We start from the raw sequence: 23,002 nt of genomic DNA, 5'->3' as shown, positions 1-23,002 counted from the left end.
GCCTGATGAGAGTCCTTCTGCCCAGGGGCTCAGGGTGGGCAGACCCATCCCAAACCACCCTTCCTGAGGACCCAGTCAATATCCTTGTTTCTAGCGATGTGCTGGAGCAGACAGGCCAGATCTGGAAAACTCCTCCACCGCACAAGCACCTTTTCAGAGATTGCAACCATGAGCAGAGAAATTGGACAAAGGGAAGGAGGCCTGCAGAGGAATCTGGCTAGCAAGGTGCTCATGGACTGGGATTTCCAAGAGTAAAACTGACAGGTGGACAAAATGGGAATGAAAGGGTTGATGAGGGATGGGCTGGAAATTCTGGGAACTACCACATGAAACACTGCTGATTTCTATGCTCCCAAAGCATCTGATCCTCGCTAAGGTAGGGAACTGCCTGCTCATCTCCTCCACCAAGCAAACAAAGGGCAAAACTGGCATCAACAGGCTTCATCTGGCCAGGATTACACCCTCAAAAAGATTCTTGTCTAAGAATCTTATAGCTGACAGATGTGCTCCTACATTGCCTGGGGGCTGGAAATGGTGCAACACGGCCGTGACCTCAGGTGACTGGTATTGGTGAAAAACGGTTCACAGAGATAACCCAGGGCATGACTTATTTTCACAATGGGCAAGAAAGAGAAGCTGCTTTTCCCTTGGCCTTCTATAAGAACCATCAAGGATCTGTTTGCCTGCAGATCACCACCTCTGTGGCTGCGCTTTTTGAACCCATCTGATTTCTGGGGCTATCCTTAGAGGCTTTCCCTCCCTGCAAGGTGCCTGCAGCTGGGTCAATGCAAATTGGATTCTACTGCATCCAACCCTTTCCGGCTAAACCAGCTTCAGCAGGGAAACCCATTGACAAGAGCTCCCCAAGCTGTCCCTGCCCTGGCCTGACTCAGCAACCAAACTCACTTTGAACCTTCCCACTATCCGCTCTTCTTCTGTTGCATTGTCATCGTTGTCCCCAATCTTCCCACGGAGCAGGTTGAAGGTGTGCAGCCAGTCCTCAAAGTTATCAAACTCTGCTTCCAGCTCTTTGTTGAAGACCTGAGATGACAGATAGTTAAAGGAGGGGAATTAGGTTAAAAAAAAAAAAAAAAGTGAGGAAAAGATATGGTGACTGCCCAAGTCAACTTGGAGGGAACCTGGACACCTCAGCTCTCAATACCCAGTTCTCTAAGAAGGAAAAGGATCTCCAGGATCATTGGTTGGACCTTGACGCCACAAGCACTTCCCTGAACTGATAACGTACAAGAGGGAATCTCAGCTGTCCGTGCTCTGTGCAAGACCCAGGTTCAACCCCCTTCTGAGCCCCAGAATCACAGACTACATTAATCCAAATAAACACCGTGGGGCCATACATTGAACCAGAGCCCATCCTTGTCCTGAGTCCTGACTAGGCCAGCCATGGCCAGGCTGGAAAACTCTCCCCTCCAGCCAGGGCACATCCAAGCTGTCCCAAGGACAATTCTATCCCAGGGCAATGCCTTTTCTGTAAAGCATGTTACGTCTGACTCCTTCAAAATATGGAGAGAAGCTGGCGGTCCCAAGGCACATCTCACCTAGGGGGGATACCCCTCGGATAGGCAAGGTGCCTCAGGCAGGGTTGATCCATCCTGCTCTGATCTCCAGATGGCTGGGACTGCCATCCTGCTGGACTTCCAGCCTGCCACTGAGCAGGCAGGACCTTCTCTTCCCCTGCCGACACACGCACCTTCAGTTCGTCAATCTTCTGCTTGTTCTTCTTCTCCGGAAGCTCGGGGGCTGACTGTTGCTTCTTCTTCTTATCGTCTTTGGGCATCTTGGACTTCTCCTTGTTCTTTGCCTGACCCTTGGAGCCTTTCATGGGAGAGTCATCAAGTTTGATTTCTGAGTCCGAGGGGAAGCGGCGGGGAAGGAGGACATGGAAATGAGGGTGAGGAGGGGTGGAGGAGACAGGGAGGGGGGAACTTGATCAAAGTCCTTCAAACAGGAGGACCATGAAAGCTGACAGCTGCTACTGCCTGCAACTCCCATCTCAGCCCTCTCCTGTCTTTTCTTGACTCTGGCCACTTCTGACCAGGTCACAGCATCTCCAGAAGCCCAGAGGTCTCTGTGCAGGGAACTTCCAGAGCTGACCTGAGCAGAAGTCACTTGGAGGACTACAAAACACAGACTGAGAGTGCTGGACACTGGCTAGCTTCAACCGCAGTGAGAAGACCTGATCCTGCCCATAGCATCTCCTTTTCTTCCTTCCACTGGAGACTTTTCCAGCTGTATGCAGCCTGGAGATAAAACCCCAGCCTAGGTATTGCAGAGGGGACAGCGCTTGATGCTCAGCACCAAAGCACAGGCTGCTGCCCATGACCAGCTGCAACAACAGGTTGTTCAGATCTCTATTCAGAGGAACCACCAGCCAGGGACATCAACTACAGTCGGAACAGGCTGCCTGGAGAAAGCACGTTCAAAGAACACTTCTCCCACCCTTCTACAATCCCCGTCCCTCACTGCCTCTGCCAGGTTTCATGACTGCTGGGCAATGCAGATGGGGACAGAGAGATGACACAGACTTAATGTGGAAGAGGAAAGGAGGAAGGAATGGGAGTGCCAAGGGAAAACGGATCCTTCTCAGAAGACAGAAAGAAACCAATGGGGGACACAAGACACCCTCCCCAGCAGCCCTGCCATGACAGCAAGCCCAGGAAGAAGCTGCTTAGAGTTGTCTCCAAGCTCAGCAAGTCCCAGCCTCATCTTTCTCATGATATGAACGCTAGTCTTCCAAAAGAAACCAGGCTTTGTATTTTTCTCAGCTAATGGATTTTGCATTGCCTGAGCATGACACCAACCTGCTGTCATGGGGACATGGAATATATGGAGAGCACAGGTGAAAGTCCTCAGGGAAACCCCTCCAAGCCCCACTGGTGGGACTGGCAAGGAGCCTCCAGGCTGTAAATGGACAAAGTCACCCTTGACCAACATATCCCAACTCACTAGTATTCTTGGCCCACATCGCTTGTGGTACAAAATTCATCTCGCCCAACTTTAGACATCTGCAACACCCCATCTGAGCTACAGACCCGTGACTTCCTTCAGAGAAAAATGCTTTTAGGGTGCTATTCATCTTATTGTAGCATAGTATTGAAAATTGGTCAGAGAACTTGCCCTAAAATTGTGTATTTTTCTTCACTGCCTGTGCTAGAACAGCAGACAAGAAGGCCTCTGCATGCAGGTAAAAGCAATCAGATTAGATGAATCCCAGACCTTTTGTGTGGTTGAATCTTTCCTCATAAAAATGAAGCAAAATTAAAAAAAAAAAACAAAACAAAACCCAAACTTTAAGGCTCCTGCAAAACGAGGATAGAAAAGCCCACAAAGGTGATCTAGAAGTATGTTACTTGGTGTGCTCAACAGACTTCAAGCACAGAGTCCTGTAGCTAACACATCTGCACGGCCAAAGCGACAGGACTTTTACTGACATACTGACTTGTAATTGCACAAAAATGTCCGTGGACAATAACGCGGATCCCGGTCACTAGTCTGCATTACTTGCACATGGCCTTCCTCCCAGCATGGATGGGCTGGAGGCTGCCACAATACCATGCTCTGATTTGGATTCACCTGGCATTAGCCCACACCAGGCCTGCATTCACAGAAACTGATCCTGCGTGGGGATATACAGCACACTGCGAGCATCTGGTTTGGCAGAAGAGCAGCAGCAGGCTCTGAAAGGGATGCCTGAGCACCAAAAGGAGTCCCGGTCCTACCTTTCCCTGCCATGCTCCCTCTCTCGTTCGCAACCTGCTTACCCTCTGCAATCTCCATTTCTTCCTTCTCCTCTGCTTCTGCTGCGGCCGCTTCTTGCTGCCGGAGTTGCTGGGGAAGAAATGAAGCGAACAGGGAGTGGGTGCTGGTGCCGAGGTCTCTGCGCTCACTGGAAATGCCTGTACCTCAGGCTCACAGCTCGCTCTTCCCATCTGAGCCACGAGCGAGGTTCTGGCAGTGCTGGAGAAATCGAAATTGCTCACTGCAGCCTTATGCTGTTAAACACTTGTGTCCGGGTACAAACCAGTCACAAAGTCCACCCAGAGTGCACTCAAGGAAGAGGAATCCTGCTTGGCTCTGCCAGCTAAAAAAAAAGCCTTGCTGACAGTCAGCCACGATTAGCAAGGGAAGCAGCACAGCCCAAAGCCTTTGGAAGTAGCTGGAAATAGGCGAGACCTTGCAGGCAGGACATGTTTTCCTCTCCCCCCCCACATACACCCCTCCTCTGCTCTGCACCCACCTCCTTCATAGTCTCAATTGAAGCAAAATACTTGGACCACCAGTCCAGCATGCTCTCGTCCGGCTCCTCCTCTTCTACTTCCTCTCCTCCTCCCCCTTTCTTCTTCTTTTTCTTTTTCTCCTTCTCTTCCTCAGACTGCAGGGATGAGGGCAGCAAAGACAGATAAGAAGAGGGATCAGATGAAAGCAAAATGTCTGTTGAAGGGCAAATGTGGTGGGTAGAAGCACCTGCGAAGGCAGTACTCTCCGGCACTGTCCCCCTTTTACAGATGCGGACACTGAGGCACAGAGCAGCAAAGGAAGATGCCCAAGGCTCCAGAGAGACACACAGTGTCAGAGTCCTGAGACATCCCCTCCTGTCCATCATCCCTTTCATCCACGCATTTCCCAGGCTACAGCACCTGAATCTGACACGGTAGCAATCCTCCCTCTGCCCGGCAAAGTACCCCAGGTCCATTTAGTGGTGCAATAAAGCCTTTTGCAGCTGGAATCTGGTTGTGGTGGGAATAACCAGCATCTCTCCCACGGGGTGCTGCCTGCCCTGCTCCTCCCAGGACAGCTGGATTGAGAAGTGCTGGCCCAGAAGAGCTTCCCCACCTGCAGGAACCACACCACTGCCACATCTATTGATGAGACAACGCTGCTCTGTCTCTGCCCTGGGATGAAGGGGCGCTGGTCCCCCCCCCCCCCCCATCTTGGGGTTGGTGAGGATGCATGGTCCACTGAAAGCCGCATGGAAGGGTAGGATGGGGTGTGGAGGGTTGGGAGCAGGGATGCAGAGCGGATCCATCACTTACCACGTCCACCTTCACCACTGCATCGGAGTTCTGCCGCCCGGGGTGGAAGGGAACAGGGAGAGGGAGAGCAGGTTAGCAGCGCAGCCTTGGCTGAGTACAAATACACCCCGGCACATGCATGCATTAGAAGTCATGGACAGGTCCCCAAAAATGAAGGAAGCAGACACCTTGGAATGAAGAGCCCTGGCTGGGAAAGCTCTGCATACAGGGGAGCCGTCTGCCGTGACACGTCAAACCCACCTCCGCGTGGGAGACGTCTCTCTTGCGTTCTGCTAAGGGAGAACCACAGTCCCTGACAGCAAGGGACTGGGGCTGGAAAGACACTTTGGCCTTCGGCGTGGATAACACCTCTCTGCTCTCTTGGAGCTGTTCTTGTCTATCTGGGAAGGTCTGCAAGCTACTGTGGTAGATTTCAAGAAGCACGTGTGTGCTGGGGCATTCCAGACATACCCACATACACATATCCTGAGGCTCCTCTTGCATGGGGCTGTCGGAGCAGACACACACAATGCAGCTTTTTGGGCACAGACGAGGAACTCCACATACAGGTGCGTATGTGAATGCACCAGGGACCTTGTGGGGGGTGTGTATGTATCTGTACATGTGTGCTTGTGAGGCTTTGTATGTGCCATAGCCTTTCTGTAAATGTGCACATGTGAAGGGCCATGCATATTTGGAGCCCACAACATGCCTTTAGACACACATATGCAGATGCTGCTTGTCTGGGGGGTGTGTGTGAGCATGTTGCTGCAAAGGGCCTCCTGCAAAAAGAAATCTGTTTCTTTCTGTGGAGGAAGCTCTGGAGCAGAAGGGTATGAGAAGGAGCTGAAATTCTCGTTCTGGGCAAGAAAATGGGCACAGGCACATTCAGTGTGTGAACAAAGCCTGATGCCTCTGGGACACGTTGCCGGTCCAATGCATACAATGTCAAATTTTCAGGGCAAGCACAATAGGTCTAAAGAGCTTTGGCTGCCTCAGACTGACTCTGTGTGCTTGGATCAGGTCTACACCACGTCCATCTGCTGTGTCCTGTAAGGTGCAGGCTTGCTGTACAGCAGTTGTTCAGCAGCACTGTGCTGACCACCCATCTAGACTGCTGAATGGGCATTTCAAAGAGCTGATGTAGCCATCTGAATGTCTCAAAACTATTGTAAAAAGGAAAAAAGTATCAGGGAAATCTGCATGACCATGACTGCTTGCAGAGACTGCGCAGTGAGCGGTGCTTTGAAAGGGCAGGATTGCTGCAGCTGTGCAGATGGGGAATTTCTGATGGGTCACTTGTGTCTGTGCTGGTCACAGACAGGGACAGGGTTGTGCTCGTGGGTGCTCATTCCCATCTAACTACTTTTGAAGGAAAACATAAAGCTGTCTGATTTCCATAGCCCAGGACAGTCCTTTTCTGAGCAGCAGGCACCAGCTAATTTCAGAGAGGACAGAAAGAGGCCAATTTGTAGGACTGACAATGACCCAAAGCCCTTCATTCCAGACATCAGCCCAACTCCACGTTCGGCAGGACAAGGCGGCCTCTGTTTGGGTTGGGTTACTCAAAGACTGGCAACTCAGTGAGGAAAGAGATGCTAAAGTGGTGCTGACATACGGACACTCACAGCCTCCAGTTTCACCATCGTCTCCATCTTCTTGATGGGAACCTCAGGTTCCATATTGACAACGATCTCCCCTGTGGGGCGAGAGCGATGGGCCCCGTTGGCCATTGCCAGGTAGCCATTGAGGTGTTTAGCTGGGCAGAGGACAGAGAAAGAGAAAGAACAAGAGAGAAGGATAGTGTAGAGGAGAAATGGAGAGCTCAGGAGAGATCCTACAGGATTCATGCAGGAGTGATGTGTGACTGCCTTGTTCAGGGAAGAGCAGAGGAAATGACCACAGATCCTTACAGCATGAGTAAAAAAACCTTCCACAGCAAAGGAAAGCAGATGGTGAGAAAGAATTGGGTTTTTTCACCCGCACCAGTGTCCAGAGGAGAAGAGGCAGAGAGGGTGATTGCCCTGAAAGTATCATATGGCATGGACACAACCACAGGTCCAGACCTCTGGCTGGAACCAGGGCTGGCCCTTGGCAATCCCCCCACAGACCTCCTGTCTCTGCCTAGCCAAGAGACCCTCCACTTCCACCAAGGACTGGGAGGAGATGAGCAATTCCTGTGGCTCACCAAGCCCTCCGCTGCTGTGCTGGGTGCAGGAAAAGTGGGTTTGTGATGGTTTTTGCTGCGGGTGCTGATAGATGGGGTGGTGGTTGGGCTTGAAAGGGTGGCCTCAATCTGTAGCTTTCTAGTCTCTACTTAAATAATAGCAGCAGCAGGCACTGAGCATAGCAAATTCACCTCCCAGTCTTGAGGAATGTTTGGGAAGTCTAGAGTCATGAAGCTGCAGAGATGTTAGAGGTGAACCAGCCTTTCTTGTCTTACAGGTGTCAGGGGGAGCACACAGTTTTCGCAGTGAAACCCACAGATCAAAACAATCAAAGGGGAATCATGGCCTCACGCCCTGTGGCTTCTCACCCCCTTGACCCAAACCCAGACGCATTGCTTGCTTAACCAACCAGCAGGCAATATCCCATTGTCCTTACAACCCTCTACCCATCTCCCTCTTCTCCGTGCGCAATGCCCCACCGATGACCCATACCAGCCAGGCCCCCATGGCCCAAGCCTGGTACCTGTCATATTCCAGTGCTGGGCTTTCTTATCTGGCGGGCGGTAGATGAACTTTCGGAGGGAGCTGACAGCGTGGGACCCCACCAGGGTGTAACGCCCAAAAGCCCGGCAGTCCACCACCCGGATGTTGAGGGGTGGATGGAGCAGCTCATTCTCTGGGAGGTCCTGGGAAGCAAAGGTATGCTGGTTATCAAGGGCTGGGTGTGGGCTGTGGGATGTCTACTTTGGTAGTTGGAAAGGCCAGTAGGGACTAAAGCAGGGACTGTGTTGGAGGAAGAGGTCTAGAGCAGCTCCAGCAAAGCATGGCTTGGGAGCCCTCAGAGAAAGGCCATCACCAACTGGGATGGAGCTCACGTCCTCCATTGCTGTGCTGAACCTGAAGCAAGGGCTAGGAGCCTAGGTTTGGGCTCCAGAAAAACTGGGTTTCAGTTGGTAGCTCAGAAGGAAGAGGAAACACTCACCACTTCAAACCACTTGACCAAAGTGCTGAAGTTGGGGTTTTTCTTGTAGTTCTGGATGAGGGCTGACTGGACCCCCTTTCCAGCACACTCAATGTCCACACGGGGCCGGTCCACCTGGGCCAGGTTCACTCTCTTCAGATCCCTGAGCCCCCAGAACAAGACCTAGGGCAGGAGGAGGAAAAGGAAGAACATGAATATGAGAGGGACTGCCCCTGTCTGGAGCCGGGCCAGAGACAACGGAGTTGGTTCTCCATACCCCCCAGGAGCAGGGACCCTACTGCAAATGTCATTGTCCGGGCAGTGGTGGATCCCTGAAGTATCTTCTTCTCCTCCACGTGGCTCAGGGCTGCAGCACAGTCTCTGACACCCCACATAATCCACCCCATAACTGACCTGCAGCAGCCTAAGGTCTCCAACCTGTTGCCCTCGATACTCTTCTGCCTTTCTCTTTTTCTAGCCTTTTTCTGCCGTGGGACTCCATGGAGCAGGACCATGGCCATCCATAGTGGCTCTTAATTCAGCACTGGCATCATTTTGTCAAAATTATATCAGTATCACTGGAGAAACTTTCCTCTCCCTTCTTAGGGTAACAGACTGCCACCAAGACCAAAAGTTCCCCTAAATTGAGATTTTTCCACCTCCTGCTTCTCCCGGCTGTATTCACCTTGCACATCAGAGGAATACAATTTATTTAACCAGATGCAAATGTCTTGAAGACCAGGAGCTCGGATCCCTTTAGAGACTTGGAGATCTGGTCAGAAGCATCTCACCTGAGCAGAGACACCTACAACCATGGGTGAACTGTGCACAGAAAGTCACCGACTGTATTGCCTGGATCACCACCATCTACCAAGACAACCAAGGGAAAGGGATGCTGATTGGATGCATCACCCTTTAGATATCTACAGATACCGGAGAGGCATCTTGCCCTTGATGCCTGACGTTGGCGGCATGCAGCTTACCTGCCCTATGTGACTGTTTCGTGTGGTGGTGTATTACATGTGTATCTCTAATGTGCCCTGCACTGCATCTCAGCCCAAGTGGCATTCACTTGCTGTGGTGCCCACATTTAAGACAGCAAGGAGTGATCCAGTTCCCTGGTCTTTTAGGGCTGCTGCAACCTCGCTCCCTGTGCAGCCAGTACAGACAGATCCTTGCAGTTGCAAACATCTGGTCTTGGTGCCCAGCTAGTCATCAGAGCCTCGGAGATCCTGCCTGGCCTTCAAACACCCACGGACGGGCTCTCTTGCCCCACACAATGCTGAACATTGAAATTTGGTGCTTCGAGGCAATTACCTCCACTCTGTATTTACTCAGCACTGGCCGAATCCCCAGTGGCACTGGCAGGATGGGTCCCCGGTCCATGTCTGTGGGTCCATCGATTGGGGGCAGGTCTGACTTGCCCCCAGGGCCAATCTGGAAGAGATGCAGCATAGATTAGGATCTGTTCCTCTGAGCTGGTGCTCAGCTCCTGGGAAGCAGTTTTTTGTCAGCTGTAACTGGCACACTCTGGTCTCATGCATCGAGTCCGTGTTATCTCAGAGGGTGCAGGAGCAACAAGGGTTGCTGAGCATCCAGCTGACTGTACAGCGCAGGTACTTCAGGAGAAGGCAGACGTGAGCAGAAGGTGCTGGGCAGTGCTGTGCTTCCACACAGGACAGACCCAGCAGCAAAGCAAACTTCTCAGCCCACCAACATACCCCAACCCCAAGGCTGTTCCTTTTCTTCCTGCAGGGGGTTGCATCTGCCTGGGCTGGGTGTGAAAAGATGCAGAAATGGTCTGAGAGCTCAGCCCAGGAGCGGGTTTCAGGTCCCGTTTCCAACCCAAGGCGTGAGGGAGATCAAATATCCCATGTGAGCCATTCCCTACAGAAACCACCCCACTGCAAGGAAAGTTGGGTGGAAAAAGGGCTTGGATGAGCACCTGCCCTGGCAGACAAAGGAGATGGGAAAAGCACCCTGGAGAGTGGGACACCAGGCTCAGCAGCAGCCTGCAAGGCTGCCCTGATCTCACCGCTGTCATAGGGCATCTGAGGACATTGCAGACAGGCAGGAAAAGCAAAGTCTCCTGCACACCAGGAGACTGCCGAGACACGTCCATACAAATACAACAGTGACAGCGTATGGGAAAGGAAGTACGAAAGCAGGAGGGTTTAACTCTGCTGCCCCACAGACTATGCGGCTAAAATGTCACCATATCCTCGGGATGCTGCTATAAATTCACACCCCTTTTTTCCTGAGACCTTCAAATTGGCATCACTGAGACAAGACTCCCATTGGCATCTCCTGTATCCCAGTGACGTTGTAGAGAGTTTCAGCTCACACAACACTTTTAGTGGGGTGTCCTGTCCAGCAGGATACCTTGGACTCACTGCACATCATCTTGACCAGTGTATCTGGGCAGGAGCTGCCCTCTCACTGGGTTAGTAGCTGTGCTAAACCCTTCTAGCTTCTCTAGGATATATGAACTACCTGGTTTTTGCAGCACCTAAGATATATAAGCACAGGTTAAGCCCCGCTCCCTTGCAACCCTCCATCCCGTCCTTTCCCTCCCTTGGTCTGGGGTGGCTTTGGCCAGCTGGTACCTGGAGCAGCTCGAAGGCAGCCAGCAGGTCACCTGCGGTGGAGTTGCCCCGGTAGATCTGGTAGTACTCCAGCTGCGGGGGGAAGCGCGGCGGGCAGTAGTGCTCATCCGACATCTTCACCACCGGTTTGGCAAAGGTGCGGCCCATGAAGTCAGCTTTGCCCTGGAGAGGCGAAGAGAGCTCTTGGGTTTGCTGACCCAACAGGAGGTCTCCCAAATTAGCCCCACAGCTCTCCCCATCGTGGTCAGTCAGGACCGGAATAGGACCAGGTCCCACTGAGCCTGGGACACCAAAGCTTAGTGACAGCTTTCACTCCTGGCTTCTTCAAATAAGGTGAAAGAGATGGCCTAGGGCTGGGACAGCAAGGAGGCCAGGGCTGAGGAGCTTTTCTAAAGGGAAAGACTCAGGTAATGTCTCCTTGCCCCCAACCTCACAAAAGCTTTTGCTTCACTCTCCAAAAATAAGATATCATTAAGTTGAGTCTGAGGTCTAAGGAGCAGCGGAGGCTTCTCATGCCATGGGAGATGTGGCGGGGACCATTTTCCAGGAGTAAAGCTGCTTCTCATCCTTTGCACCCTCTGACTCAGGACTGATCGCAGCATCTAAATCATAAACATTTTCCTTTGCTGGGATTCATCTTACCACTGTGTCCTGGTCATAGATCTCAATGACAATTATGGGAGGGTCATCCCGCATCTCATGGGCTTCTCCATACAGCTCCACATTGTCAAAGACCAGCAGCTGGTCCCAGGTTGGGCAAAGGGTCTCATTGAGAACCTGGAAGAATGGGAGAGACACTTACTGCTCCAGATAGAGGCTAAGACCCTGGTGCAAGGGCAGCAGACTAGGCACTGGTCTCAGCTGCCTGGCAGCACTAGTGGGCTGCTGCACGTTTATTTTGGACCAGCAAGTCATGGGGTATCTCCCAAGGACCATTCTGAGAACCACCGCCCCCTCCCCAACAGCAGGCAAGCAGACACAAATTATATCATAGAATCATATCATAGAATCGTTTGGGTTGGAAGGGACCTTAAAGATCATCTAGTTCCAATCCCCCTGCCGTGGGCAGGGACACCATATCCACCTTTTCCAGTGTCCACCAGGCTTGCTAAAGCTTTGCAGTCCTCAGCCCAGGAAGGGAAGACACAAAACCCACTTCAGCATGCTCCAGTTTCTCCTAACCGGGCAGGTGAATCACAGCCACAGGGACACGGGATAGCTCTGTGCTGGTGCAGGGGGACATGTCGTGATCCTGGGGAAGGGGCTCCTGGAGGCAGTCAAGCCCCAGTGCCACAGCTGCTTTCCCACCGCAGGACCCCATGATCAACCTCAACCTTGATTGACGAGCAGTCACAAGACTTGTGGCAGGGAAGCAGGGTGTCCAGGGGCGTGCAAACTTCAGAGCCCAGCCCTCCAGGTCAGGAGATGGTGCTTACCTCGGTGCATTGGCTCTGGGAGATGAAGAAGACTCGTGCAAAGGGGTCCGAAAGGCCACTGCTGTCAGCTGCAAATAAACTCCTGGCTTGGTACATGTGGGCTCGCAGCTGGAAAACCTGCTTCTCTGCAAGAGAGAGGGGAAGTGAGACAGCTTGGTACGCAACCCTGGAGCCCAACCGTGGGGCTCAGCCCACAGAGCGAGGTCTCAGGGACATGCTTTTGCTCAGGGCCAGCACTACTGAAGGGTATAGGCTCAAAGCATGAGTTCGAATGGATAGGGACTTCCTTGCCATCCTGCTCGCCCTGTGCGGAATGACAGCTATGAACGGGGTAGGGAAGCGGGTGAACAGCTCACACCCCAGCTCCCCATGGGAGCAGTGTGGGTTTCAGACTGGGACAACTGGAATTATTTCCTCCTTAGCTCCTGGAAGCCCTTGGTCCAAGTGGCGTCCAGCCAGGGTCCCTCCTGCCCTCTCCATGTCCTGTCCCCAGACCCACTGCAGGCAGGAAGTTCTTACTGGTGTAAAGGAGGCTGATGGGTGGGAAGGATGGCAGGTTTTGGCCTCTGGTGGTCTTCTTCTCCTCAAAGCCACAGGGCAGGCCACTCAAGAAGTCTTTGCGCTGTTTGTTGAGACCCAGCCACAAGTACATCTCCATCTTGGCCTGAACTGTCCAGCCAGCAGGTCCAAAGCCCCTCTTCCCAGGTAGCTGGGCACAAAGGACAGAAGAACTTACATGGATATAGGGAAGGCCTTCAGAGATGGACAGACCACCTCTTGCAGCATTCATCTCCTTCTCTTGCACGGCTTGTACCACTGCGCCTTAAAACCAGGGACCCAGAGCTCATCATTTTAGATCACGACACTACTCTGGCTCATGCATTATCTCCTTCCCACCGTGTTGGCTTCCTCTTTCTAAGCCAGCATCCTGTTTGGTGGCCAGCTGGATCAAACATCTCTCTCCTTCCAAGCATTTCTCACTTACTGGTCTGGGTAAGATCAGTGGTTCACAATTTCTAGCAGCAGACTTCCACCCCTACCAGTAGATTATGGATCTGTTTTGCCTAGTATTCTAGCCCCAGCAAAACTGGATACACAGCTCTCTCATCTTCATCTCCCATCCTCCTAGTCTGTCCTTCCTCCATCTCCCTCCTCCTGGCTGCAGTTCCCCCTGGAAACACAGATCAGCACCTTGAGGAAGATGGTCTTCACTTTGGCGCAGTCCTTGCCCATCTCCTCATCCACAATGGAGTAGAGGATATCCTTGGAAGGGACGCGGGCGTAGGCAATGCGCTTGTTGTTGCTCATCATCCAGATGAAGATGTCAGGAATAGTGTGCTGGGGCTGTGAACACCAGCAAAGACACCTGTCAGTGTCTCTGCTCTTTCTGACCACTGAGGCACCAGAGGAGCTGGAGACCTTCTGAAGGCAAATTCAACAGATGCCACAGGAGAGGGATGGATCTATTGCCACATTAGGGCCATTGAAATGGTTTCGAGCCTCCAACTGCAGAAGCTTGTCTGCTTAAGAAAAGCTGCTCAGAGCTAAGCTCAGCAGCGTGAAGCCTACCAGGAAGGAAAGCAGGATTTACATTTGTTCTAGTTTTAAAAAAAGATAATTTTGGATTAGAAGACTGAAGATTTTCCTTCTCTCTTCATTCAGTGGCCACGGGGACTGTAGGGCAGGGGCAATACCTTGAACATTCCTTACTATGGAAAAGGTTCCCTGTCTGGACAGGTCCCATCACACCTTATAGTCTGGTTTATGTTCTGCTGTGGTGCATCAAAGCCAAGGAGGGCCTTGCTGTAACAAAGGATATGTAGTCGAGGCTGGGAGCCTGCCATGGGAAATGAGGTGCAACAACTACAGCTCCCATGAAGACCAATAACTCCCATTGCCTGACTCGGTCCTAAACTGTAAAAATATCAGAGGAATGGTATAATTTTCTGAAGAAAGGGAAAAATACTTTGCAGATACAGCATCCCTTTAGAAATGCTGTGAGTAACTCTAATATATTGGACTTTTATATCTCACCCGTGAGCTGGAGTGAAGCAAGAATACAGTTGCATTGCTAAAAATTAGACAGTTTGAGTTCTGTGAGAGGACAGGGCTTTATCCCACAGCCCTTTGTAAAGCCGCTTATTTTAACAACTCTCTACCTAGCCAGGATCAGAAACGGCTCCCTGCTGCTGACTTTACTGCTCTGTGGACATGTGCCACCTTCCAATGACTGATCTCCCAGGGAAGTGCATGGCCTTGCCATGGCTGAGGCTGGCAGAAATGCCTTCAGCTCAGCTGCAGGAGGACCCAGCTCTGTTACTGGCTGGGAAGGGCTCTTAAGTTTGTTTTAGCACCGACTCATTCCAACCCAGCAGCGCACGGGCAAGCCCGGGAGGCATGGGGCAGTGTGTAGACTTGGAGCGGCTCCTTGCACAAGACCTGTGCTACTGGGGACCTCTCCTGCCTACAGGGTTTGCAGAGAGGTCTCCATCCATCCCCTGCTGCTGTCGCCACATGCTGATCCAGCTCATACTGTCTCTACATGTGGAAGGACTCACCTCGTCTGCCAAGAACCGGAGTTTCTGCAGGAAGTTTTGCACCAGCTTCAGCTTGTCTTTCACGGTGTTCTTCTTCACCTGCGACCGCAGAGTTGTGGCTTGCTGCCCCATGTTCTCCTGTGGTTGAAGGAGACCCCGGGACACCACATTAGCAAGAGCAGAATGGAGCACGGAGAAGGGAGCAGCACTGGGCAGGTTGCCGGTGTTTGGGAAAGGGTGGTGAGGAGGCAGATGCCTTAATCCCACCATGTGCCTCCTGGCGATGGTACTTCTGATGCCCTTTCAGCAGCCTTGGCAGGATGCAGGGAGGGCCCCTGACAGTGCAGAGACATCTGTCTCAGCAGAAGGTGTGCAGGACAGAGAGGTGTCAGCTGTGCTTAGGGCATTTTGGGATGGCTTCTAGCCTGCTATTAAGGGTAGTCTCTCCCCTTCTGCTGACCCTGCTGTAATTCAGCACCTGACCATTCAGAAAAGGGGACGTGGAGGCTTTCACATGTTGAATTTATCGCTCTCTAGTATGCGGCTGGCTAACGAAGTCAGTGTCCATGACTGTGCCAGCTGGATTTGCCACCTGCTCTTTGCGCATCTCTTTTGCACATCCAACTCCTTTGCAAGGAGCTGGGCTAGCAGTCCCAAACATCTAAGCTTTATCTATCCCTGGAGCAGCTGTGCTCTGCAGGGTTCCCTTAAATTATTCCTTCCCGGTTTCCTCAGCAGCAATGCAGCTCCTCCTCTGCACTCCTGGATATCTTTCCGAGGCAAAGCAGAGTGTGTTGGAGGAGAGGCAGCAGCATGGACCCAAGTGCCACCTGGGATCTGTGCAAGACCCAAGTGCTCTTGGGCTCCTCTATTACGAAATGAACCCCAAACCCTCAATCCACAGAGCCTGAAAATCAGCACGCCTAAGGACCAAAGTTCCCCACTTTGGTCATGAATCCTCCTCCCTGCCCAGCTGAATCCCACTTACCAGCTCCCGCATGCAGGACTTGAGTCTCTCCCGGTCCAGCCTCGTGCGGGAAGAGTGGTGCTGGTCTTTGTCAGCCAACGTCACGAAGCGCCTGGTGGAAAAATGTCGGCAGCATGAATCCCACAGGAGCTCGTGGGCTCTCCCCAAGGACCCGTGGCCGGCTGGATCTCTGCCAGCAGGACAGCACCTCGCTGGAGGAAAATGCCTTCATTCCTCCCCAGTCCGCAACGCAATCGCGGCCAAGCAGCCTGTTTGCACCCAATGCTGAGTGTCATGCATGGGGAGTAGGTGCTGATCAGGTACCAGCCTGTGGAGGCCACAAGGCTGAGGCTTTCGCCACTGGTTTGGGGTCTTTGGGGTGCAGATGTAAGCACCACCTCACCCTTGCTCCAAGCCAGAAGGCAGCTGACATGGCATTGTGTCAATGCAATTAAATGCTTGCCTGTCATCCAGACAATAAGGAAGGTGAGCTGATGCTCATGACCTTGCCCATAGGCCCACACAGAGCAGGGATCTGTAGCGTGCCACCTCTGCCCATCTTTTACTCACAAGCACCCACTGCTCAGCTCCTCCAGGACCCCTCGGAGCCGGCGCTCCGGGTGCGGCTTCTCCGTCTTGATCATTTCCTGCACGTCGTTGAGCCCTTCCTCCTGCAGCGTCAACGGGCGACTGGTGAGGGGGTGGTGGGGCAGAGCCCCTTGGTGGGACACGGTCCCCCCTGAGGTCCAACCCTGCACAGAGCAGCCCCGTGTGGGCTGCCAGTGGGAAACATCTGCTGCTTCTCCAGACCTGCCGGCCTCAGGGCGCAGGTCGGGCACACATCTGGCTGAGGGGACCTGACTCTGGCTGAGGGGAATGGCCCCACCGCCCTCCGTGAGACTAGCTGGCCAAGGTCCACACCGTCTTGGCTGGACCTGCCAGGCTCTCCCTTTGCGGATCCTGCTGTGACCCTGCCGGCACGAAGCTGTCACAAAGGCTCCTTGGGAATTAGCTGAGACTATTAAGGAGACTCTGCCGCACAAGTGGTTCACCCCTGCAGTCCAGGGGGACAAAGCCTCCCTGCTCCTGCTCCCCTTGGTGGGCACACCTGGGTCTGACCCACAGAAAAGTCAATGAGTTCTTAGGATTTGGAAATTCAAATTGTGGAGCATTTAGCACTGGGAAACTTCCCCCTTTCTGGCACAAGTTTGCCGGTGGGTCCTTGCACTGTTTGTCCCTGCTCTGTGACAAGCTGCAGAGATGCGCAGGGAGCCTGGATGTGCCTCATGCCAGCCCCCGCCCCAAGCTGCCTCCCTCCCCAGCACGTACTGACCAGCTTATCCGCAATCTTGTCCATGATGTTGGCATTATACAATCTGCGGCGCTGGTCCTGCCACCAGCTCTTGATATAGATGCAGGGCTTCTTCTCAAAGTATGGCAGGTGGAAGTAGTTCCTGCAAGAGGAGGCATAAGAGATGCTCCGTGGTGATAATGCTCCTGGCCAGGAACAGCCCCTGTCCCACACCTCTCCCAGAAAGGCAATGCTGTGCTGGGGACCGGCATATATAGGAGGTCAGGCATGGGAGAGAGGGGGCCGAGGTGGATTGCACCCTGACGGACAGAGGCTCCAGCTCTCCTAGCACTCTTCCCAATGCCAGACCCAGTGCCCAGGGACTGCAAATTTACTATCATCTCAGACTTGGTGGCCCAGAGAGAAACTAGGGAAGCTCCCACTCCCACGACCTCAGCCATAGCCCAGCAGAGAGCAAACTTCTCCGGCGTGGCAGCAGTGTGAGCAGGGGCACAAGAGAAACCGAAACCTTAACACCCTTTTCTAAATGCTGGTAAGCATCTCCTATAGTCCCCTGGCCTTCCCAGCAGGCAGAGGGCTCTGCCCTTTGCAGAGCTGACAGCTTTCCGTGTACTGGTGGGATGGAGCGGTAACAGTCGTGGGTACAATTAAAAGAAGGATGAAGATGAAGAATGGGTTCATGCTTCTTGGCTGCCTGAGCACTGGCCTTGAGCTGGGATCCACCCAGTGTAAAGCCACTGCAGATCCTGCTGTACCCTTAGTTAAAAAACAGCTTCGGCTCATCCTTCTGAAGCCACCGGTGTGTTTCCAGCCAGAGGATGTCAGCAAAGCCCCACGGTTGAGCGTGAGGCTCCCAGCACCCAGGGGCTGGAGACAGCAGGGTAAAGAGCATAAAAGTCAGATCCCAGGGGACAGGCTGAAAAACTTTTGGGGATGCTCATGTCCATGCGACATGGGCCTTGGCAAGGAGCTGGTGAACAAGCGAGGGAACCCCAGGTAGACATTTTTGTCTGGAGTGCAAATACCCTCGATTCAGTGTGGTTTCTTTCATCTCCCAATTGAATTAAGTCAGGCAGTTAATTCTATTAACATCTGGTGTAACACGGTTAAAATCCACTTTAAGCATATGTCATCAGGTTAAATCCAATTAGCTTTCCTTAGTACTAGTCCTTTGTATTCGAATCCAGGCTGTAGCTGAAGCCCAGCCCAGACATCCCAAGCCATATGTGCTGATCCTGTTCAGTTTGGAGCTTTCTGATCCAGCTGCTTGGGGTGGAAAGCACCAGAATCACACTTGCTGCTGTCTGGATCTTGTCTGAATTTTAGGATGACGGCTACCTGCACATCACAAAGCAATTTGTAAAGCAGACAAAAAAATTGCCATAATTTTATAGCTGCAGAAACTGAGGCAGAGAAACCAGAAGCAATTTGTCTACTGACAATCAGCTGTACAATGACAGAGCCAGGTAGGACCCGGTTTTCCAAGTCCTGGTTCTGTTAAACACCAGAGTGTGGCTGTCAATGACTGTAAGCAATGGGGACAGACAGACTGACCAAAAGAGAGTTGCTGTAAAGTAAGGAGTCTTTTACCCCAATCTCCTGCCTAACACATTCTCAAGAGCTTTTTCCAGCAGTTTTTGCATCCTTCTGTCTCTGCATGACACTGACTTTGTCTAGCTTTTAAGACCCCCAAGTGATAAAGAAAAGCACTTTGTCTCAGCACAAATTACCCTCAATTCTGAAATCTATGCCGTATCTCTAGATGGACCTTTCCTTTTCTCCACATGGTGCTCATGATGTTTTTATATGTTGGGCAGCTAGAGAGAGCACAGATGCAAAGCCCAGACGTCTCCTCCCTGATATGCATTACCAGCTTGTGCCAGTGATCTTAAGGAAGGACCTGTTTATAGACTGGTTTCCTAAATGTACAAAACCTATAGGTACAGGAGTTAACCTGTTTTTTGCAGTGTCCACCAACGATTATTTGAATCCACTGGTTCACTTCATCCCTGTTTGCCATAGAGGAAGAGCACTAAAGGTATCAGATAGCCTTGAATTTTGGGTGCACATCTGGCCAGGTGTATGAAGGACAGCCTTTGTAGAGAAGCCTGAGAGATGAATTCAGCCCATATTGGACATCAGAGAACCCACAAGAATGCTCAGAGCTGTAGGGAATGGGGTGGGGATTCAGCTGGCAGACTGTAGTATCTAAGGTATCTACACGTGGTATCTAAACTCCCTTTGCAGGGCATGGAGATCCGGTCTCCACTGCTGCTTCCAGGTCTGTTTGGCCACACGAATCCAAGCCCAGTGTGGGCACTGACTTCACCTCTGCAGACAGTGGTGGGAGCTTGGACACCCAGCTCCTGTGGGAACAACTACAGACCGTGTCTGAACTGAAAGCCACATCTCTGCCCTGTGGCACTTCAGTGGCCAGGTGGGCATGCTTACCTGTCTGTGACCAGGGGCTTCACGGGTTGAGTTGAAGAAACAGAGACCAGCTCTCCATCCTCATCACCTTCATCCTCACTTGAGTTCTGGAGCAGCTCGGACTCCTCCTCATCACCATCCGCTCCCTCTTTCTTCCTCCGTAGGGTGGGTTTGGCCATGCCATCGATCTGGTTCCCGTAGTTACCTCAAGGAAGAAAATGTGAAATAAAGTCACAGGGTTGTAACTCCAATTGGGCTCAATCTCTTGGCTTTAATTCAGGCTGGGGAGAAGTTTGCTCTGCAGGAACCATGGGGGACAGTGGAGTTCAACTCTCCGAAACCATGCCCAGGAACCATAAATTAGTGATAGGTGTCTGTCCCCTGCTCATGTTCCCTATCGAGCCCATAGGAATACACACCCTCCCTTGGGTGGTCAGCCGCAGGAGACACAAAGCCGGGATGAGAGAGGGAGCAGCTCCACTGGCCACAGCACAGCATGCACTCAACAGGTCATTTGGGGCTCCATATGGCTTGTGCCCGTAGAGTAGCCACTACCTTCTCCCTAAACTGAGGGCCCTGCATGCTCTAGCATGTGTCGGTATGGAATATGGGGAAGAAACCCTGCTCTCAGCCTTGGATACTGCATTTCCCACCAGGCGTGCTTCAAAACCACCCTCCACAAAAAAGAACCAACCTATTGTGACTTCGAAGTTGATGGGTTTGTCACCAATCTTCCTGTCGATCATGGTAGCTTCCAGGAAGGCTCCAAAGAGAAAGAACTCCTCCATCTTCCCAGTGCAGTTCTGCAGGAGAGATCACGGGGATCCATGTTGAGGTCAGAGGGACACCTAGGAGGGCAGGTCCCCTTGGACCGAGAGGTGCATCACCTGGCACCTCTGAGCACCCTCATGGGCTTTTTGAAGGCGAGATGTCACTGCTCCAGCTTTCAACGGGACCGTGAGGGTTTTCACTCCCCCAGCCTGAGCCATCTCTAGGCTCGTTGCAGAGAGAGTTTAAAGATTTTAGCCTAACTTTTAAATGTGTTGAGATCTGTCATCCCTTGCACATGAGGGACTGTCTAAGGGACATTCAGGAGTACGAGCCTGAGTTCACCCACAAATTGAATTAATCAAACCACACCAAACCATCTGTGTGGATGCTCTTTCAGAACTGGAATGGCTTTATTTCCAGGTGACTTCATTTCCCCGGGAGGTGAATTAAGGCCACTTTACTTCTGAAGGAAAGCTTTCACACAGAGGGTGTGCTGCCATCAGACTTCTCCATTTCTGCTTCATACTGTTGGCTCATATGGATTGGCATACGTAGGCATCCCCAGGTAGGACAAGCCTGGATGTGCCTGTTTACGCAGAGCACAGGCAGCAGCCTTGCGGGGTCTACATCTCAGGACTAAAGCTGTGGGGCTTCTCTTGTCAGGAAACAGCGGTTCAATTTCTCTGACCAGTTCCACCCTGCCAGAGTTGGTTGGGAAATAGATTAGATTCTTGGCTTCTGTCTGAAATCCATCTTTGGGATAGGAGCGAGACAGCTGGCATTAGGAGATGGCTCTTTGTCCTTGTCTAACTCCCAGCTGGAGAAACATCTCAAAAGTTTAGGATTTTCCCTCACTCAGGTATTCCTTCTGTCCAGCACTCCTAAGAGGTGAGCATTTGAATGATCGTAAAATATAAAATCCTTGCAAGATTTGCATTCATTCTGGATCCCCCAGGATCCAGAACATTTAGGACAACACTAAGTGAAATCCTCAGTTCGTGAGACCAAGAGGCCCGAGACCCACGACTCACCACTGCCAGCTGTAGGGTTAAGGGTGACTTACGTCAGCAATCGACGTGGCCTGCTCGACTTGCACCTCGGTGGAGCTGTTGATCTCTGGGTTGCTGGTGTCCAAGATCTCCACAGCAAGGCTCATCAAAAGCCTGGCCCGGAAGGAGACGCCTTCACCCAGACCCTCGTTCAACTCTTGGTGCTCGTCCATCAGGGTGTAGTTCCGAGTGGAGCCATACATGTTCACCCACGCGGGGCCAAAGGTGGGCAGGAAGCCTGCAGCAGATCGGACATGCACGTGAGGAAGGGGATGTGTGAGGAGGAGGAGGGCACATCTTTGCCTCAGGACACAAACTCAGCCGTGGGTTGGCCTCACTCCGGGTCTGCGTACGATGACGCAGGCTTGAATATGCATGTGTGTGGGCATGGCAATGCCCAGTGTATGGTTGCAATTGTGTGAGTTACCTAATGTGAGAGTCAGGAAAAAAGAAGCCCCCCATTAGTCCCCTTTCTAGAGCCATCTTTGGGTTCACATTGGTCCTGCCCATGTATGCTGGTGTGTTCATGTGTGTGTGAACAGGGAAACCTGTCAGATATTCATCCATTTATGGCAATGAATTTTTTGTTCTTGGGTGTGTTTTCTTTCAAGTGGTAGACTGGATGCTTGTGATGATACTTGGTTTTCAAAGAGTGCACATCCAGTGACCTCAGAAGACCACTGCACTGAATCAAAGTCTCTCCAGTTGTGCACCAAGAACCAGCTATCTCCAGGGGTGGGGAAGGATCCTAGGCTATTTTGCTGACTCTGCCAAAGGGAAGTCTCTTTATCATGAAGAAGGTATCTCAGTGTGCCCCCCACCTCAGCTTTACCTTTGTCTCCTTCGTTAGAGATCTTCCGCAAATCAATGAAATGGGTACCGATGGCCACATCATTGACTTTGTCTGAGTCTCGGATCTGGATCTTTATCCGCTTGCACAACGGGGGGAACATTTCTGTGAAGACTATTTGCTCATTCCAGAGAGGCTCATAGCTGCTTTTTTGTATGGATGTCTTCCCCTGCCGAGTGAGAGGAGATAGACGTTTGGTAACAGTTTGAGCTCCCAAGCCATCCCTCGCAACCCGAACTGCTCCCTTGCTAATGACCGCTAAAATACGCGTTCTGCCTTCTGACTCTCCTCTCCCAAGTAACAAGCTCCTTTCCTCAACTGGAGAGTGCTGCAAACCCATCATAGTCTGCACGAGAGAGGGGAAACATAGCAAACAAGGTGGGTTAGCCATGCATCTCAGCATCTACATGCCAGGACAACTGAGATCATCTCTGGCCACCTGCACAATGGCTGGTCCTGCTCACGTTACCTTTCAGGGTTACCCTGGTACTGCATGCAGCTTGCTCACCTTCTGCCCTGCAAAGACCACCTGCACATAGGGGTCTACCAAGTCCTTGTTCTCCCCGATGAGAGCCTTCTTCACATTGGCCATGATGCTGGTGTTCATACGGGGCAGTCCCTCCGCTCGATAGATCTTGATGTAGAAACGAGCCCACTGCCTCTCCGGAGGGACCCCATCTGGGAGGAGGAGGTTCCTACAACATCAACGCACAGGGTTGGAAACAGCTGCTGGGGCTAGCAGGTTTGTCAGGAGAGGCTTACCGAAGAGGGAAAAGCTGCCACGCTTTCTGAGCACTGGCTCTGTGGAGGTAGAAAGATGACCATTTCTGCAGCCGTACGTTTTAGTGCTGTTCTGTTTCTGCCCATCCTCCTGTTTTGGGGTGG

The 23,002-nt window shown here is 52.1% G+C and overlaps 1 protein-coding gene across 19 annotated transcripts in view; it reads right to left on the bottom strand.

Moving 5' to 3' along the window:
• Window positions 1-23,002, bottom strand: part of OTOF (otoferlin) — a 105,044-nt gene that overhangs the window by 10,368 nt on the left and 71,674 nt on the right. For 10 of the 19 annotated variants that reach the window (XM_049819033.1, XM_049819034.1, XM_049819038.1 and 7 more), the window contains 23 exons: window positions 22,626-22,812; window positions 22,100-22,286; window positions 21,282-21,505; window positions 20,142-20,250; window positions 19,469-19,652; window positions 17,039-17,159; window positions 16,276-16,376; window positions 15,727-15,817; window positions 14,760-14,876; window positions 13,393-13,545; window positions 12,721-12,910; window positions 12,202-12,326; window positions 11,408-11,542; window positions 10,766-10,927; window positions 9,477-9,596; window positions 8,181-8,342; window positions 7,722-7,884; window positions 6,659-6,789; window positions 5,052-5,081; window positions 4,256-4,390; window positions 3,780-3,846; window positions 1,709-1,863; window positions 907-1,041 (listed from right to left, as the gene is read on the bottom strand). In XM_049819033.1, the coding sequence (XP_049674990.1) occupies window positions 907-1,041; window positions 1,709-1,863; window positions 3,780-3,846; window positions 4,256-4,390; window positions 5,052-5,081; window positions 6,659-6,789; window positions 7,722-7,884; window positions 8,181-8,342; window positions 9,477-9,596; window positions 10,766-10,927; window positions 11,408-11,542; window positions 12,202-12,326; window positions 12,721-12,910; window positions 13,393-13,545; window positions 14,760-14,876; window positions 15,727-15,817; window positions 16,276-16,376; window positions 17,039-17,159; window positions 19,469-19,652; window positions 20,142-20,250; window positions 21,282-21,505; window positions 22,100-22,286; window positions 22,626-22,812 (3,184 nt within the window). The remainder of the gene's footprint in view (window positions 1-906; window positions 1,042-1,708; window positions 1,864-3,779; window positions 3,847-4,255; window positions 4,391-5,051; window positions 5,082-6,658; window positions 6,790-7,721; window positions 7,885-8,180; window positions 8,343-9,476; window positions 9,597-10,765; window positions 10,928-11,407; window positions 11,543-12,201; window positions 12,327-12,720; window positions 12,911-13,392; window positions 13,546-14,759; window positions 14,877-15,726; window positions 15,818-16,275; window positions 16,377-17,038; window positions 17,160-19,468; window positions 19,653-20,141; window positions 20,251-21,281; window positions 21,506-22,099; window positions 22,287-22,625; window positions 22,813-23,002) is intronic. The other 9 variants (XM_049819053.1, XM_049819042.1, XM_049819049.1 and 6 more) reach the window with 4 other exon arrangements.

Source organism: Accipiter gentilis, chromosome 16 (assembly GCF_929443795.1).
Source record: "Accipiter gentilis chromosome 16, bAccGen1.1, whole genome shotgun sequence".
In the NCBI taxonomy this organism is placed as follows: domain Eukaryota; kingdom Metazoa; phylum Chordata; class Aves; order Accipitriformes; family Accipitridae; genus Astur; species Astur gentilis.
Note: the sequence above shows the minus strand (reverse complement) of the source record. Positions and strands in the feature narration are given on the sequence as shown.